Source organism: Sorex araneus, chromosome 4 (genome assembly GCF_027595985.1).
Source record: "Sorex araneus isolate mSorAra2 chromosome 4, mSorAra2.pri, whole genome shotgun sequence".
Lineage (NCBI taxonomy): Eukaryota > Metazoa > Chordata > Mammalia > Eulipotyphla > Soricidae > Sorex > Sorex araneus.
Genome location: NC_073305.1, coordinates 66,125,653 through 66,144,064, shown reverse-complemented (window position 1 = coordinate 66,144,064; position 18,412 = coordinate 66,125,653). Strand labels below are relative to the sequence as shown.

The 18,412-nt window shown below is 41.3% G+C and overlaps 1 protein-coding gene across 1 annotated transcript in view; it reads left to right on the top strand.

The window, feature by feature from the left end:
* Window positions 1–13,014, top strand: part of TAFA4 (TAFA chemokine like family member 4) — a 302,837-nt gene extending 289,823 nt beyond the window's left edge. Inside the window, exon 7 of the mRNA XM_055135774.1 lies at window positions 12,040–13,014. Within this exon, the coding sequence (XP_054991749.1) occupies window positions 12,040–12,159 (120 nt within the window). The 3' untranslated portion in view covers window positions 12,160–13,014. The remainder of the gene's footprint in view (window positions 1–12,039) is intronic.
* The last annotated feature ends 5,398 nt before the right edge of the window (window positions 13,015–18,412 follow it).

Below are 18,412 nucleotides of genomic sequence, written 5' to 3'. Positions count from 1 at the left end.
TATTAGTGAATTACCGTAAGGTACAATTACAGAGTTACAACATTTCGTGCTTGCGTTTCAGTCATACAATGATTGAGTACCCATCCTTCCACCAGTGCCCATTCTCCACCACCAATGATCCCAGTATCCTTCCCACCACCCCCGCACCCCACCCTGCCTCTGTGGCAGGGCATTCCCTTTTGTTTTCTCTCTCCTTATGGGAAGAGTCACCCTTTTTAAAGTATAGATCTCAGTGAGGATTTAGCATTATTGAAAATGTTCTATGATTACCACCACTTTCTAATTTCAGAACATTTTTGATACCTCAGAAAGAAACTTCACACCTATAGATAATATTCCACAGTTCTTACTCGATTCTGTATATTTTACTGTTCTGGACATTTCCTATATATGGAATCACACTATATTGTGGTACTTCATATTAGGGTTCTGTCACTTAGCATAATTTTTGAAGTTCATCCATGTTGTAGCATATGACACTTTTCCCTTTTTGTATGACTGGTAATACTTTATTGTGTGGGTACTCCACATATGTTTTATTCAGTTGATATATGTAATTGGCCAGATGTCTAGTATTGTGACTACTGCAGTTGTAAACATTCACATACCATGTTTTTGAATGATGTATGTTCTCAATTATCTAAGGCATGTCTTCTCAGTGGAACTGCTGGGTGATATGGTAACTATTTTAACTTTATGTGGAATTGTAAAAAGTTTTCCTAAGTAACCTCATTTTATATTCCTAAATTGTCAAGATTTGAAGGTTCAAATTCTTCACACTCTCACTTTCTTCTTTTTTAGTTGAATCACTGTGAGGTACAGTTACAAAGCTTTCATGATTGAGTTTTAGTCATACCATGATCAAACAATAATCCCTCCACCTGTGTGCATTTTCCACAACCAATGCCCTTGGTATCCCTCCTGTCACCCGCCCACTCCACCCTAACCCCTGCCTCTATGGCAGATAGTTTCCTTCTTACTCACTCACTCTCTCTCTCTCTCTCTCTCTCTCTCTCTCTCTCTCTCTTTCTCTCTCCTTTTGGGTATTATGGTTTGCAATACATAGATACTGAGAGACCATCATGTTTGGTCCTTTATCTACTTTCAGCACACATCCATCATCCTGAGAGATCCCTTCAACCATTATTGATTTAGTGCAGCAATAGCACATCGGGTAGGGCGTTTGCCTTGCACGAGGCTGACCCAGGTTTGATTCCTCCGTCCCTCTTGGAGAGCCTGGCAAGTTTCTGAGAGTATCCTGCCCACACGGCAGAGCCTGGCAAGCTACTCATGGCATATTCGATATGCCAAAAACAGTAACAAGTCTCACAATGGAGACATTACTGGTGCCCGCTCAACCAAAATCGATGAACAACGGGACACAGTGCTACACAGTGCTCTCTACCCCAGCGGTATTCTTCCTCAGCTCATGAGACAGGTTTCCAACTGTGGGGCAATCCTGGACCCTGTTTCTTCTGTCCTTGGGTGTTATTCTCGTATTATGTTATTTTATATTCCACAAATGAGTGCAGTCCTTCTATGTCTGTTCCTCTCTTTCTGACTCATTTCACTTAGCATGATACTCTTCATGTCCATCCACTTATAAGCAAATTTCATGACTTCATCTTTCCTAAAAGCTGCATAGTATTCTATTGTGTTAATATACCGTAGTTTCTTTAAACAGTTGTCTGTTCTTGGGCATTTAGGTTGTTTTGAAATTCTGGCTATTGTGAACAGTGCAATGAACATACAAGAGCAGATGTTATTTCTGCTGTGTATTTTTGCACCCTCGGGATATATTCCCAGAATTGGTATTGCTGTGTTATATGGACGCTCAATTTCTTGTTTTTTGAGAAATGCCCATACTGTTTTCCAAAAAGTCTAGACCAGTTGGCATTCCCACCAACAATGAATGAGAGTCTTTTTCTGCCCACATCCTGGCCGACTGGTTGTTCTTGTTCTTTTTCATGTATTCCAGTATCTGTGGTGTAAGGTGATATCTCATTATTGTTTTGATATGCATCTCCCTGATGATTAATGGTGTAGAGCCTTTTTTCATATGCCTTTTGTCCATTCGCATGTCTTCTGTGAGGAAGTTTCCATCGATCTCCTCTTCCTATTTTTTGACGGGGTTCGAAGGGTTTTTCTTGTAAGGTTCTACTAATGTCTTATATAACCTGGATATTAACTCCCTATCTGATAAGTATTGGGTAAATAATTTTCTCTATTTTGAGGGGTGTCTCTGTATCTTGGTCACTGTTTCTTTTGAGGTGCAGAAGCTTCTAGTTTGTTATAATCCCATTTGTTTATCTTTGCTTCCACTTTCTTGGTCAGTGGCATTTTATCTTTTTTTTTCTTTCTTTTTGGGTCACACCCAGCGAAGCTCAGGGGTTACTCCTGGCTCATGCACTTAGGAAACACTCCTGGTGGTGCTCGGGGGACCATATGGGATGCTGGGAATCAAACCCGGCTGAGCGGCATGCAAGGCAAACACACTACCCAATGTGCTATTGCTCCAGCCCCAGTGGCATTTCATCTTTAAAGATGTTTTTAGCTTCAGTGTCATGGAGGGTTCTGCCTACATTTTCCCCCATGTATCTTATGGATTCAGGTTCTATACTGAGGTCTTGAATCCATTTTGATCTGTCTTTTGTGCCTGGCACCCGAGAGAAGTCTGAGTTCAATGTTTTTTTTTTTTTTTTTTGGCATATACCTGTCCAGTTTTCCCAGAACTACATGTTGAGGAGGATTTCCTTGCTCCACTTAAGATTTCTTGCTCCTTTATCAAAAATTAAACCATCATATATTTGAGCATCTGTTTCAGGATATTCAACTCGACTTCACTGGTCTGTGGGTCTGTCTTTAATCCAATACCAGGCTGCTTTAATTGCTACTGCTTTGTTGTACAGTTTGAAGTTGGGGAAGGTGATGTTTCCCATCTCCTCTTCCTCAAGGATTGCTTTGGCTTTTCATAGGGATTTATTGTTCCACATGCATTTCAGGAATGCTTGATCTATTTCTTTGGAAAAATGTCATGTATATGTATCCTTTTAGGGGATTTTTGAATCTGTATGATGCTTTGGGGAGTATTGCTATTTTAGCACTTCTAATCTTCCTGATCCATGAGCAGAAGATGCATCTTCATTTCCTCATGTCCTATTTTATTTCTTGAAATATTATTTCATAGTTTTCTTTTTACATGTCCTTCACCTCTTTAATTAAACTGATTACAACGTAAGCTGATTCCAAGGTATTTGATTTTCTGAGTGACAATTGTGAACAGGATTTTTAATGTATACATATATATATATATCTTCCCTTTCATTATTTGTATATAAGAATGTCATGGACTTCTGGGTATTGGTTTTGTAACCTACCATTTCATTATACAAAGCTATTGTTGCTAGGAGCTATTTTCTAATCTTTTCTAACTACAGTATTATGTCATCTGCAAATAATGATAGCTTGACTTCTTCCTTTCCTATCTGGATGTCATTGATATCTTTTTCTTGTCTAAGTGCTATGGTAAGTCCTTCCAGTACATATTGAATAGAAGTAGCCAGAGTGGGCAACCTGGTCTTGTCCCCTATCTTAGAGGGAAGACTTTTAGCTTATCGCTTTGAGAATATGCTTGTTTGGGCTTGTGGTAGATGGCTTTGACTATATTAGGAAGGTTCCTTAACCTCCCATTTTGTTGAGAGTTTATTCATAAATGAGTGCTAAATTTTGTTAAATTCTTTCTCTGCATCTACTGATATAACCATATTGTTTTTACCTGTTCCTTTCTTCTTCCAGTGTCTGGAAAACTGCTGACTGTGATTTATCATGGCATCTTTTCAATTTCTAATTTTCATAGTCACCTACTTTTTCTCTCCTGACTGTATTATATCTTTTTGTGTTTCTTTCTTTTTTTTTTCTTTTCTTTTTGGGTCACACTTGGCAATGCACAGGGATTACTCCTGGCTCTGCACTCAGGAATCACCCCTGGCAGTCCATCTCTGCAATGTGTTGCTCTCTTCTGAGATTTATTTGTGAGTGCATATGTTTATTGCAGGAGAATTAGAACACAGAAAAAAGAAGAGAAAGAAAATGCATTTATAATCTTACCACTAAATGATAACCAGTATGAATTTTTTTGGTAATTGTGACACTTTGCTTTACACATGGATTGTATGAAATTTTTAATCTTATTTACCTCCTGAAAAGAAACAGACTGAATTAATTACATTTTAAACTTTTATAATTTACAGACAGTTTTGAGTTTTTTTAAAATTTATTTTATTGAATCACCAAGTGGAAAGTTACAAAGTTCTCAGGCTTATATCTCAGTTATACAATGCTCAAACACCCATCCCTTCACCAGTTGCAGAGGCAACAGCCTCGGGATACCGGGGCAGTCTCAGCCCGGGCTGGAGCCCGGGCTCCGGCCAAGTTTCGACCTGGGTGCCCATGCCTCTGCACAGCCGGTGGATGTGGAACAAGCAGGAACCAGAGACCGCTTTAGGATTTGGGGTTCTAGCAAGTGCTTGCAACCATGTATGGAGACAGTGAACTAAGCTTTTGCCCCACGCCGGGTAACGGAGGAAATATCCTTCCTTCTTGGTCTCTCTCCCCTCCGGGAGAAGGTGTGGTGTCCGACATTTTGTGGGTCCTTTCAGCAGGTATGAACTTTTGACGTGGAAAAAAAAAATGTGCTTTGAACTTGAAACAGCTGCGGGATATCGGGGCAGTCTCAGCCCAGGCCGGAGCCCGGGCTCCGGCCGAGTTTCGACCCGGGTGCCCATGTCTCTGCACAGCTTTGAGTTTTTCAAAACTGAGATCAGCTCTAAAAATTCTGTCATATCTGTGACCATGGATCCTGGCAAACACAATTCTCTTTTTGTCCCTAAAGAGTTCACTATCCCATGTGCCAAACTTTGGAGTTTGGCTTCTTTCAATCAGCAATGTATCTGGGACACACATTTCTCTATATGACAGTCTTTTGTTATTTTTATTGCTGAATATTTTTCCATTATTTGAATGTAGCATGATTTTATCTATTTTCACATTAAATGGAGTATGACTCTTTTTCTGAGTTTTGGCGATTGTGAGTAAAGCCACTATATTTGCATTGAGGTTTTTCTCTGAAAATGTTTTCCTTTCTTTTGTACCTATAACAGAACTATTGGGTCAAATAAATGTGTGTTTATACATCATTGTCACTGTCACTGTCACTGATACTCTTGGTAGCTTGCGGGCTCTTCAAGAGGGACCAAGGAATTGAACCCGGGTTTGCCACTTGCAAGGCAAATGTCCTACCCGCTATGCTATTGCTCCAGTATTTATACATATTATATATTTATTATATATGATGTGTTCACTGTCATCCCGTTGCTCATCGATTTGTTCGAGCGGGCACCAGTAACATCTCTCATTGTGAGACTTATTGTTACTGTTTTTGGCATATCGAATACGCCTGGGTAGCTTGCCAGGCTCTGCTGTACGAGCGCAATACTCTCGGTAGCTTGCAGGGCTCTCGGAGAGGGACGGAGGAATCAAACACGGGTCGGCTGCATGAAAGGCGAATGCCCTACCACTGTGCTAACGCTCCAGCCCATATGATGTATTATAATATTTTATACATTAATAAGTAATAATGTGTATATATAGCCCCAAGTAATATATATATATATATATATATGATTTTTAGGAAACTGCCAAAGATTTCTACAAAGTGGGTGAATCCTTTTTTATTGTGAGGAGCACATCTGGCAAATCTTAGGTATTACTTCTGTTTCTGTGCTCAGGAATTACTTCTGGAGGTGCTCAGGGGACCATATGTGATGCTGGGGATTGAACACAGGTCAGCCGCATACAAAGCAAACACTCAAATCTCTGTATTCTGTATTATTGCACTGGTCCCTAATTCTTTCTTATTTCTAACAGCAATAAATAAAAGTTCAGATTGCTCTGAATCAATGTTAACATTTGACAGGCATTGTCAGATTTATTCTTTTAGCTATTCTAATAAATATATAGTGGTATCTCATCATGGTTTTCATTTGCATTTACCTAGTCTTTGAATGCACTTCTTTGAAATTTGAAATTTTTCCTTAGTGAAAAGTTTGAATATTTTGCCGAAGTTTTAAATTTATCTACTTGTTTTCTTTTAAAAATATTATTAAAGGGGGCTGGCACGATAGCACAGCGGGTTGGGCGTTTGCCTTGCACTCGGCCGACCCGGGTTCGATCCCCAGCATCCCATATGGTCCCCTGAGCACCGCCAGGGGTAATTCCTGAGTGCAGAACCAGGAGTAACCTCTGAGCATCGCCGGGTGTGACCCAAAAAGCAAAAAAAAAAAAAAAATATTATTAAAGAGCCATGATTTGCAAGATTACTGATAGTTACCCTCTACGTATACAATAATTCAGTACCAATCCCTCCACCAAGTGTCAACTTCTCTCCCCAGTGTTTCCAGATTCCCTCCTTATCCCAACCCCCACCTCATCCCCCCTCTCAACTTGTATCCTTGAAGAAATCAATAGGTTTGGTAACACCAAAGTATATGACATTTCCATTTTTAGTTTTATTTGTTTGTTCTGAATTACTGGGAATCAAACCCAGGGCCACACATATGGAAGACATATGCTGCACCAGTGAGCAACATTTTTAGCCCCTTGAGTTTTAGGTTTTAGAAGAAATTATACATTTTCCATAAAGGCTGGAACAATTTACATTGCCACTGTTAGCATGCAGGCTTCCTCTTCTATACTCGACAATATTTGTTGTGGAGAGCCTCCACGGGACCATGCTTTGTAACAACAGTTGCACTGTGCTTGTAAATTGCACACTGCTTGTAAATTGCACCGTTCTTCGTAAACACCTGTGTGCTTCGAAAACAACTCCTAATAAGGAAATAGGATGTCTTGCCACGCCCATAAACTGTAACTAGCCTATCAGCTGCAGACACGTGGGCGTAAGCAGGCAGCGAGAGGTATATAAGGGGGTAAGTCACCTGGCTAGAGGTTCCTCCTCATTCGTTCCTCCTCCTTGTTCCCCCTTGTTCCCGTTTCTTCCCCCTTCAATGGAAAGTCCCTGAATAACCGTACGGGGAACCCGACCTCCAGTACCCCCCTCCTCCCCCTCCCCCCCCCGTGGATTCAGAACTTGCTGCGATTCAGGCCGATGAAGTTCACGAAAAGTCGTGACAATGAAGTTCCTGTGGTGAGTCAGGACTAAGGTTCACGAGAAGTCGTGACGATGAAGCTCCTGTGGTGAGTCAGGACCATAATATCCATGGATGTGTATGTTTCGTTTGTTGGTTGGATTTTTATGTCTTTCTTTTTGTTTTTTTGCTTTTGCTTTCTATGGGTACATTAAGGAGCTGCACCCCCCTTTCGCTTTTAATAAGTTAGACAGAAGTTTAGAGGATCAGAAGTGCGGTAAGGCCATACAACCGGGACAAGTAGTGTTAGAAGAGACAAGGGAGGAACCGTTGGACAGAGGCAACCGTCATAGAATTATAGCCTCTGAACCGTTGGACAGAGGCAACCGTCATGGAATTATAGCCTCTGAGCTAGAGGAGGGTTCGGACGTGGAAAGCGAGGCCTCTAGGGAAATCCCACTAAGGCAGGGACATGCCCCGAAAAAAAGAGGAAGGCCCCGAGAACCATCCATGACCCTTCCGTCTCTTTATCCCTCGCTACGTCAATTTCAGCACGGACGGGCTAATGGGGATTCTGACCCTCCTATTAAGGAGGAAGCTGTGACACATGATAGTGACCGATACTTGCCGCTAAAGGGCTCTGAGGATGATCCGCCCCCTTAACAAAGCGGGAGGCGGACTTTCCTTCGCAAAACCTGGGCTCTGGGCAGAAGTTAGGCGAGAACTACAGTTAACTTATCCAGTTTTTGAAGATAATAATCAACAGCGATATCACGAGCCCCTAGATTTTAAAATAATTAAGTCTTTGGCAGAATCAGTAAAGAAGTATGGAGCCAGTGCGGCATTTAGTGTAACCCAAGTAGAAGGCTTATTCAGATATTGTATGACCCCAAATGATTGGCAACAGGTGGCTAGAGCGGTGTTGACGCCTGGACAATACTTGGACTGGCGCACCTTAATGGAATTTGCAAATGAGCAAGCAGCAACCAATCTAGCCCAAGGAGGGGCACGAGCAGCCTGGGATAGGGACATGTTATTAGGACTTGGCAGATTCACCAATCAGCAGACCGGGTACCCCCCAGAAGTTTATATGCAGGTGAACCAAATAGGATTGAAAGCGTGGAAAGCTCTACCCAACAGAGGGGAAGTCCGAGGCAACCTTACTAAAATAGTTCAAGGGCCCCTGGAACCATTTTCTGAATTTGTTGCCCGTGTAGTTGAGGCTGCCAGAAAAATCTTTGGATATCCGGACACTGCGATGCCTCTCATAAAGCAGTTGGTATTCGAACAGTGCACTGCTGAGTGTAGCAAGGCTATGGCCCCCTATAAGAGTATGGGACTGGAGTACTGGATGAAAATATGCCGAGAAATAGGGGGTCCCCTAACCGCCACAGGCTTAGCTGCAGCTGTCATGGGTATTACCAAGAAGGCTGCGGGACTCGTTATAACCTGCTATATGTGTGGAAGGACAAGGCACATGAGGAGACAGTGTCCTGTCAATAACCAAGTTATAGGATCTAGATCCAGACTTTGCCCTAAGTGTAAAAAGTGAAACCATTGGGCAAGTGAGTGTAGGTCAGTGAGAGATGTCCACGGCCAACGGATACCACAAATCAATATAAGAAGGGATTCAAAAAACGGCTCACGGGGCCCACGTCCCCAGGGCCCTCAAATATATGGGGCGGCTCAAGTTTCTGAGGAATGGCCATCTCTGCAACACCCCAGGGACACGGGGGAGCCTCTAAGGCCTCCCCCGCCGTGACCCTACGAGCCGTCACTCCCATGGTCGTCACTCCGAGAATGGGAGTACAGATTTTAGAGGTAGGGAAAGTAGCCCCTTTACCGAATGAAGTTATAGGATTGCTAATAGGCTCCCCTGAAGCAGTTTTAAAAGGCTTGTGTGTATATCCTGGTATAATTGATCCCAACCATTCTGAAAGTGTTAGAGCCCTGATTGAGTCTCCCCGTGGGATTACTGCTATCAGCCCAGGGGACCCTGTTGCCCAAGTTATTCTCCTTCCCGCCCTGGGTGGACGGACATGCAATGGAAACAGGGCTTTAAATCAGGAACAAATTGAGGGAGTTTTTCTTGCTTTAGGTATCCATACCAGACCCATGATGCAATTAATAGTAGAAGGAAAAAGAATCATGGGACTCCTTGACACTGGAGCAGACCGTAGCATAATAGCCACTAAGGATTGGCCTCCTGCCCGGCCCTTCTGCTCAGCAGTTGCAGGTACCGTACCCCAGAAGTGAGCGCACGTCACCTCACCTGGAAGGATGACGAGGGACACCAGGATAGCTTCCAGCCCTTTATACTTAATTTGCCTTTTTCCCTTTGGGGACGAGATGTTCTAGCTAAGATGGAAGTTAGGCTTTGCACTTCTTCGCGACCTATTGTTTCTGCTGACCAAAATTTATTATAGGGGCCGCTGTGGAAATCATCCCCCTAAAATGGCTAACAGAGGAACCAGTAGGGGTTCCACGGTGGCCTTTATCCTCTGAAAAATTAGATGCAGCTGAAGCCTTAGTTAATCAACAATTGTCTGCTGGACACTTATGTTCTTCTGTATCCCCCTGGAATACTCCTATTTTTGTAGTTAAAAATAAATCCGGTAAATGGCGTTTGTTGCATGATCTTCGACCTGTTAATGCTCAAATGCGCGTGATGGGGCCTGTACAACGTGGCCTGCCTTTATTAACCACTTTACCAAAAGATTGGCATGTAATTGCCATTGACATACAAGAGTTTTTTTCTCTATTCTGTTGCATCCACAGGATATTCCCCATTTTGCGTTTACATTACCCTTTAAGAACCATGAGCAACCAGATAAGCGATATGAGTGGGTAGTCCTCCCACAAGGGATGACAAATGGCCCTACTCTTTGCCAGCTATACGTAGGTTCCATCATAGCTCCCTTGCGAAAGTGTTTCCCGAAAGTACAATGTGTGCATTATATGGATGATATCCTGCTGGCAGCAAAATCCGAAAACGCTCTTAATAACGCCCTACTCAAACTAACCTCGCTCTTACAAAGTGCCAATTTAATTATTGCCCCTGAAAAAATTCAAAAGGGAACAGTTGTCCAATATCTAGGCGCTAAGATAACCCCCAAAGCAGTACATCCTCAAAAAATTACGCTTCAGCTTGACCACTTACACACATTTAATGATTTCCAACGTTTGTTGGGAGACATTAATTGGATAAGGGGATAACTTAAATTACCTAACTATGACATAAAACCCTTATTCAATATACTTCAAGGTGCTCTTCTCTTTCTTCCCCACGGACTATCACACCCGAAGCTAGAGAAGCCCTTTGCAAAATTGAGCAAGCTCTTACTGCTGCTGGCAATACACGCGTGTAGCCTGAGTTTCCCATTTTACTTTGTGTGCTTCCAACATACAGGCAGCCTACTGCAGTCCTATGGCAGGAGGGACCCCTTCTGTGGATTCATCCTAGGGTCTCTCAGGCAAAAGTCGTGGAATTATACCCTGCAGCAGTAGCCTGTTTAGCTATGATTGGTATTCAGGACTGCTTGCAATACTTTGGAAAACTTCCAGATACTCTTATTACCCCCTATAATTCCACCCAAATAGTTTCTTTGTGTAACTTACATGATGATTGGGCGATTCTCCGATTTTCTTTTCCCAATGTTATTGATAAGCATTATCCCAAACATCCACTAATGACCTTTAAAACCCATCCGGTAATTTTTCCCAAAGTCACCTCTTATGTACTCCTTCGGGATGTTCCAAACATCTATACTGATGGTTCAAGTACAGGCTGGGGGGCTTATATGATAGAGGGTCAGGATCCTATTCATATGCAATTTCCAACTACGTCCCCTCAAGTTGTGGAACTCCGCATTGTCTTGACAGTGTTTGAGCATTGCCCCTTTGCTTTCAATTTGTATCTGATTCACGATATGTTGTAAATGCTCTTTGCTTACTCGAGGTGGCAGGACCCATAAAGGCCTCCAGCTCGATAGCCTCCTTGTTATCTGCTTTACAGCAAATTCTTTGGACCTGTGAAAACCCATTTTTTGTCACACATATCCGCTCTCACACAGGCCTTCCGGGTCCCTTAGCAGAAGGCAATGCTTGTGTTGATGCACTCACTAGACCATCTTGTTTTGTTATTCAGTTCCCTTTACAATTAGCAAAAAATTTTCATGACCATTTCCATGTTTCTTCTCGGACCCTTCAACATAGATTTCAAATCCCTCGAGCCAAAGCTCGAGCAATTGTTTTACATTGTCCACACTGTGTCCTTTTTTTTCCTGCCCCCTCCATGGGCATAAACCCTCGTGGTCTTGTGCCTTTATGTATTTGGCAAATGGATGTTACACATTTCTCAGAATTTGGCAGGCTCAAATATCTCCATGTATCCGTGGACACGTGCTCTGGTATCATTCATGCCACTCCCCTTCCTGGAGAGCGGTCCACAAATGTTATCTCTCATTGCCTTGAAGCATGGGCAGCCTGGGGCATCCCAGCCCAACTGAAAACAGATAACGGGCCGGCATACACCTCTGTAAAATTCACCGCATTTTGTGCCCAGATGGGAGTCTCTTTATCTCATGGCCTCCCGTATAACCCACAAGGGCAGGGCATCGTTGAGCGTGCCCATTCCACCCTTAAAGCATGCTTGATAAAACAAAAAGGGGGAGTTGGCCTAGGACGGCCCCCTCGAGAAAGAATCTCTATTGCACTTTTTACTCTAAATTTTTTGATTATTGATGATAAGGGCACCTCCTCTGCAGACAGGCATTCTTCAAAGATCCCTGTGTGCCAAGGATATGTTAAATGGAAGGATATCCTTTCTGGTGAATGGCGCGGCCCGGACCCCGTGTTAACCTGGGACAGGGGTTCTGTTTGTGTTTTTCCACAGGACAGGGCAGAACCAGTGTGGATTCCTGAACGCCTGACACGGAAGACCGCGCCTCCAGGAGACCAAGAGGTGGAAACTGGTGCTCCTGCTCAGCCTGATTCCTGTGACGAGACGAGCTGAAGAAGGCCATTGCTACAACATGGCCTGCTCTGATGCCTATGCATAGATTATCCCCTTCCTTACCCATCTTAATAAGACCAGAGTAGAAGTCCCCTCCATTTTATCAGAGTGGGCGGGGGTGGGAGCAGTACTATCCCTATTGCTTCTCGCTGCTTTGGCTTTTGCCTGGTGTCTATACAAAATGCAGCAAGAACAACTATTTACAAAGGCGTGATATTTACAGGCATTCTCGGCCCTGGAGGCACAGCAATCCCTGCAGCTTTTGCTTGCAACTTTGAAACAATAATCTCGCTTAGAACAATCAGGTCTAGCTGGATGTAGCAAAGGTATTATGCAGCTGAGAGCCCTTAACTGCAGGGGACCTCCTGTAGTTGAGGAGTTTGAAAGGGTGCACTATACCCCACCTGACCCTTGGACCAACCTAAGACAGGGACCTACAAGAGAGAGAGCTCCCAATGACCGGTAAAGCCAAGGGGGCCGAGGTCGCTACGCAGACTTGCTGTTCTAAAACAAAAAGGGGGAACTGTGGAGAGCCTCCTCAGACCGTGCTTTGTAACAACAGTTGCACTGTGCTTGTAAATTGCACACTGCTTGTAAATTGCACCGTTCTTCTAAACACCTGTGTGCTTCGAAAACAACTCCTAATAAGGAAATAGGATGTCTTGCCACACCCATAAGCTGTAACTAGCCTATCAGCTGCAGACACGTGGGCGTAAGCAGGCAGCGAGAGGTATATAAGGGGGTAAGTCACCTGGCTAGAGGTTTCTCCTCGTTTGTCCCTCTCCTCCTCCTCCTCGTTCCCCCTTGTTCCCGTTTCTTCCCCCTTCAATGGAAAGTCCCTGAATAAATCGCAGCAAGAAGGATCTCCGAGTTGCGTGTTTCTTCGCTGGTGGAAGCAGTGCACAACAATTTGTTTCTATTTTTTTAATATATGTTGATACCTTGTGAAAACAGCATATGTAAATGATCTCAATTCATTTTTATCTCAGTTGATTTTGGAAGATAAACCTTGTATCTTTTAATCTTACTGAACTCTCAGGGGAGTGGAGTTGGGCCCCACCTGGCTGTGCTTGGGGGACCATAGGCAATAGGCAGTGCTGAGGATAGAACCAGGTTGGCAGTGCCAGGCAAGCACCTTAATTAGCCTCTTAACTATCTCTCTTCGGACTGGAGTGATAGCTCCAATAAAATCCTTTCCTGGATATATCTGAATTTATTCATAATTTATTGTAAATTATTTTTACATTTATATCCATATAAAATTTTTCCTACATTTTAATTTCCAATGATGTCTTTGTCTATTTGGTACCATGGTAATTCTGAATGATTTTGAAAGTATCATCTCCTTTTCTATTTGAGGCAAATATTTGGAATTTTAGAAGTTTTATTGTTAATTATTACTTAAGTACTTGTTGCACTTAGCAGTAAAACCCTTTTTTTGTGGAGAGCTTTTAAAGTATTTAATTTCCTTATTTTCCTACACACCCAGCTATGCTCAGGCTTACTCCTGGCTCTGTGCTCAGGGACCACTCTTGGTGGGCTCAGCGTACCATATGGGGTGCTAAGAATCAAACCCGGATTGGCCAAGTGCCAAAGCAAGTGCCCTACCCACTGTTCTCTCACTCCAACTCCTTAATTAGTTTTGTTTTTCACAGAACAATTTGGATCTGTTCTCTAATTCTTATTCTTATTCTTGAGTTATGATCTTTCTAAGAATGTGCCATTGCATGTAATTTTCACTATGAAAAATTTCCAGTATGTTATTTTATTATAATTTTTCACAAAAGCTCATAGAAATGGCACCTCTTTTATTCATAATTTTAATAGTTTTGATAGTTTGTCTATTTTAATAGTTTTAATAGCACATGTGTTAGCTCTGTCATCCTGCTGTTCATCGATTTGCTCAAGTGGGCACCAGTAATGTCTCCATTGTGAGTCTTCTTGTTACTGTTTTTGGCATATCAAATACGCCACAGGTAGCTTGCTAGGCTCTGCCAAGTGGGTGAGATACTCTAGGTAGCTTGCCGGGCTCTCTGAGATGGAGGAAGAAATGGAACCCAGGTCGGCTGTGTGCAAGGCAAACGCCCTACCCACTGTGCTATCGCTCAAGTCCTGGAGTAGTTTTAATTCCAGGACTGGAATAGTTTTAATAGTTTTAATTGTTTAAGTCTATTTTTTTTTTGTTCAATCTAGCAAAAATAATAATCAGGTTTTGGATTTCAAATTTCCCTGCTCTCCTTTTCATTTATCTTGGCTCTGATTTTTTATTTTCTTCCTCCTATAGGTTGTTTAGTTGGCTCTTTTTCTAGTACTTTAAGATGAAAGTTAGGTTATTGATATGTAGTCTGTCTAATATACATATTTACGATAATTGATTTCACCAAAAGCACTATATTGCTGCATCCCATGAGTTTTGGCATTCTGTGCTCAATACTGTTACTATATCTTTATCTGATAACTTTGACTCATAATGTTTTCTTTATTCTCTTTTTTATTTACGACTATGCTGCTTTATAGCCATAGATCATAGATTTGGAAATTTCCCAAATTTCCATCTTTTAAGGGTTGATAATTTTATTCCATCATGGTCATAGGAGATAATTTATCTGATTCTGTTTCTTTTAGAATTGATTAATATTTTTGTCTAGCATCTTTTCTGTGCAAGATGTTTCACATGTACTGGAAAATAATGCACATTCTGCTTTTGCTGGATGTACTATTTTGTAGATGTCTATTAACTTAATTCATTGGTAGTGTTGTGTGGTGGTATGCTATTTCTGTATTCATTCTCAGTCTTGTTCTACCATTATCAAAAGTAGAATATGAAAGTCTACAACTCTTATTAATGAAAAGTATTTTCTATTTTTCACTTTTGTCTATTTTTTCATATATTTAGGACTGAGACACATATGATGAATCACAACTAATTAGAAGTCATAGGAAACAAAAAAATCCAATATGAAAGCATAAGAGCATGACTACGTTCCAATAAAACTTTATTTACACAAACAGGCATTGGGGCAACATGCCTTTAATACTGAAGTTCTAGAGTCAATTTTGGGCACTGCTTTGTAGGCCAAGCAACTGCCAGGAGCAACTACCCAGCACAAAGCCTGGTGTAGCCCCTGAACACTGCCAGGTACAGTCCCAAAACATACCAAACAAGAACAACAACAACAGCAACAACAAACAAAACCAAAGAACAACAATGGCAACAATACCAGGTAGTAAATTGACTGTATCTTATAATCTGTATCCTAGATGATTGTTTTGTGAAAGTGGTTTATTAAATGAATTATTTTGATTCAAAATTTTCTCTGTACTTTTGGGGGCTATTTTATGTAATTTAAGCAATCTGATCTTATGAGCTTTATTCATATTAAGTTATTCAGACTTACCAACTCATGCTGAACTTTTTTTTAAAAGTCCATTATTTTTTTCTCTTAATATCTTCAGGTCAGAAAAATGGTTATGGGTATCCTTCATCATCTTTTTTCCTACTCATGTTTATGTCACTGGACCTTTTGTATTATTATTTGACATTTAATGACTCAAACAGCATCTTATTACTCACTCCAAATCCAAAGACCTTTATGCGTAGATTTAAATAAGTCACATTTGTGTTTAGAGTAAATATCTGCAAATTGGTTACAAAAAACCATCCCAAGATGTACCGTATTCAGTTGAGCATGCATGAAACTATGTCCTCATAAAGCATTTGGCAAGTATAAACCTTCAGGATTCCAAGAATATTCCTGAAGTTTCAGAGGTATGGGGCAGGGAAATTTTGCTCTTCCCAACATACAGGTGTGACAACAGGTAAATTGAGCACTAATTGATTACTTGCTATTCCATGGTATGAAGTAGTCAGTAGCAGTTTAAATGAATAAATAATCAAACCTCAGCTTTAAAGTAATAGAGTGATAGATTACTCGGTAAAGTTCTGTTTCCTCGACATGTTAGTCAGAGCTGAAAAACATGTTAGCGCTCTGGGAGAGGCATGAATATAGGGTATTTATCACTATACGATTATTCCACAGCACAGTTGTTTTTTTTAAATTTTTCAGAGTGTCCTGAATTGCTGCCACAAACTTCCTCCATGGGAGGAAGCAGAGAGGGAAGTTATCTTGGTTTAACAGACTTGGAACTGATGGCGCAGAGTGGCTTAGTGACACACTAGTGAGCTTGTTTCCTTCAACAGTAGAACCCACGGGACAAAACTTGGAAGATTTCCCAAACTTCCTGCCTTCAACTGTGTTAGAGCAACAAGTATTTGTTTGCATTTGGCTATGTCTGGTGAAGAGAATAAAGAAGATAATAGCAGTCACTGGTTGTTGAAGCTCCTGATGCCAGGTTCTATGTTAAATTGTTTGATGTCTGCTACCTCATTTATTCTTCAAAAATAATTCTGTTTAATTATTAAAACGATCTCCATTTTAAAGACAAAGAAACTCAGGCAATGAATGGTTAAAGGATGTCATGATATCGAATGTTTTTTTTGCCAAATCTAGTATTCTCTTTACTTTCTATGGATTCCTCAGAAAATTGTAGCTTGGTAGTTATGTTTTCCACCAAATAACTTTAATGACATCCTGGTTTACTAACCGGTCTCTTGGAAATATGAGCAGCCCACATTGACTCTGGAACTACCAAATTAAATTGCCTTCCAAATTATGCACTGTGGCTCTTAATGACCCACAGGAGCTGTTTTAGGGTGGCTAACATCTGCTTGTCTCCTTTCTCTCAAGTACAAACATACCTGATTTGGGGATATCCAAGATGCTACATGCTATGTGAGCTTGGAGAGCAACAAAATATGATCAGCTGAACTTTAAGATGGTTGTTTCCTACCCCTGGTGCGTGTATATAATCCCCTCCTGTTTCATATAGATAGAACCTAAGAATAGGATGATCTGTCACTCCCATGATTAGATTGTCAAAGGTGAAGGGATGTACGGGTGAAATTAATACTCAAATTTAATTTGTTTTGAATTATTCAAAAGGAAAACATCTTGGGTGGGTCTGCCTCAACTGGGTGAAACAGGCTGGTGAGAAGACTGATTCTTCTTGAGGGAGCAAGCTGCAAGCTGACATGTTGTGAGCTTACTGCATAGAAAGATAGTGTTGTGAGAGATTCCCAGCTGATACTTATTTAGAAAACAGGCTACTGTCTTAAAAACCACAAGGAAGTGAATGGACATCTTCATGGACTTCAAAGAGATCCTGAACACAGAAAACAAGACTGATGCCTGTACTGCAGCCTGGTGAGGGCTTGAGCAGAGGCCCCTCGAGGTCAGACTGCAAGTCCTCCATGCTGAACCTTGAAATATTTATTGAATGTCTTTTAAAGCCACTAGGTTTGGTATTCATCAGGGTAACCAATAAAGATGTGTTCCTGTTCACTGATGTAGAAGGTTTCCCAGAGATTGGGGATTATTATTGTTCTCCAGATAAAGTCAATTGTCTACTGTCTGTAAACAGGAAAGTCAGATTAAAAAGCAGTAGAGTTCCATTCATGTCTGAAGACTAACACAATGATAAAAACTTGTTCAAGGCAGAGCTAGGACTTGAGAGGCCAGATGCTCTGCATTTGGCTGACCCCAGTTGGAGCCTGGCACCCTATGCAGCCGTGGGGTGCCTCAGAAGTACTGAATCCTCAGGGCCTTGTATTGAACTGATGATCTTGTTGACTGAGAATCACAGACATGAGGGTGGGTGGGGCTGGACTGGAGGACTTCTTCAAAGCCTTCACTTTCCCAAGCACCTGAAAAAGGATTTGAGCCTGTACCATAATCACGTTCAAAATCTGTTAAGTGTGTTTACTGAATTTATTTTTTGTCACATCCAGTGGTGTACTCTAGTTTATTGAGCTATATCTCCAGCCAGAGAGTGTTTCTTTTCTTTTCATTTGTTTTTTTAAACTAAAGTATTTCTTTGAATAAAGTCAATGTCATTTAAAAAAAAATTCCAGCTAGCATCAAGTAACAACCAGAATAAAACAACAATACTTGACAAAAGTGTTATATAATTGAAATTAACAATGAATAGAAACTCCTTTAGACATAAAAGAAACAAACGGATCTAAAAAAGTTGTAAGTGGTGATTTTACATTGGATCTCATAAATAAAAACATCTTCAGTAAAATAATTTGTTCACCATCTGCTTGTGATAAGGATGTGGACAAGGAAAGATCATAAGAGTGTGTGTTTTTTAATGATTATCTTTTTCTCTCCTACCATTAAATTCTACTGTC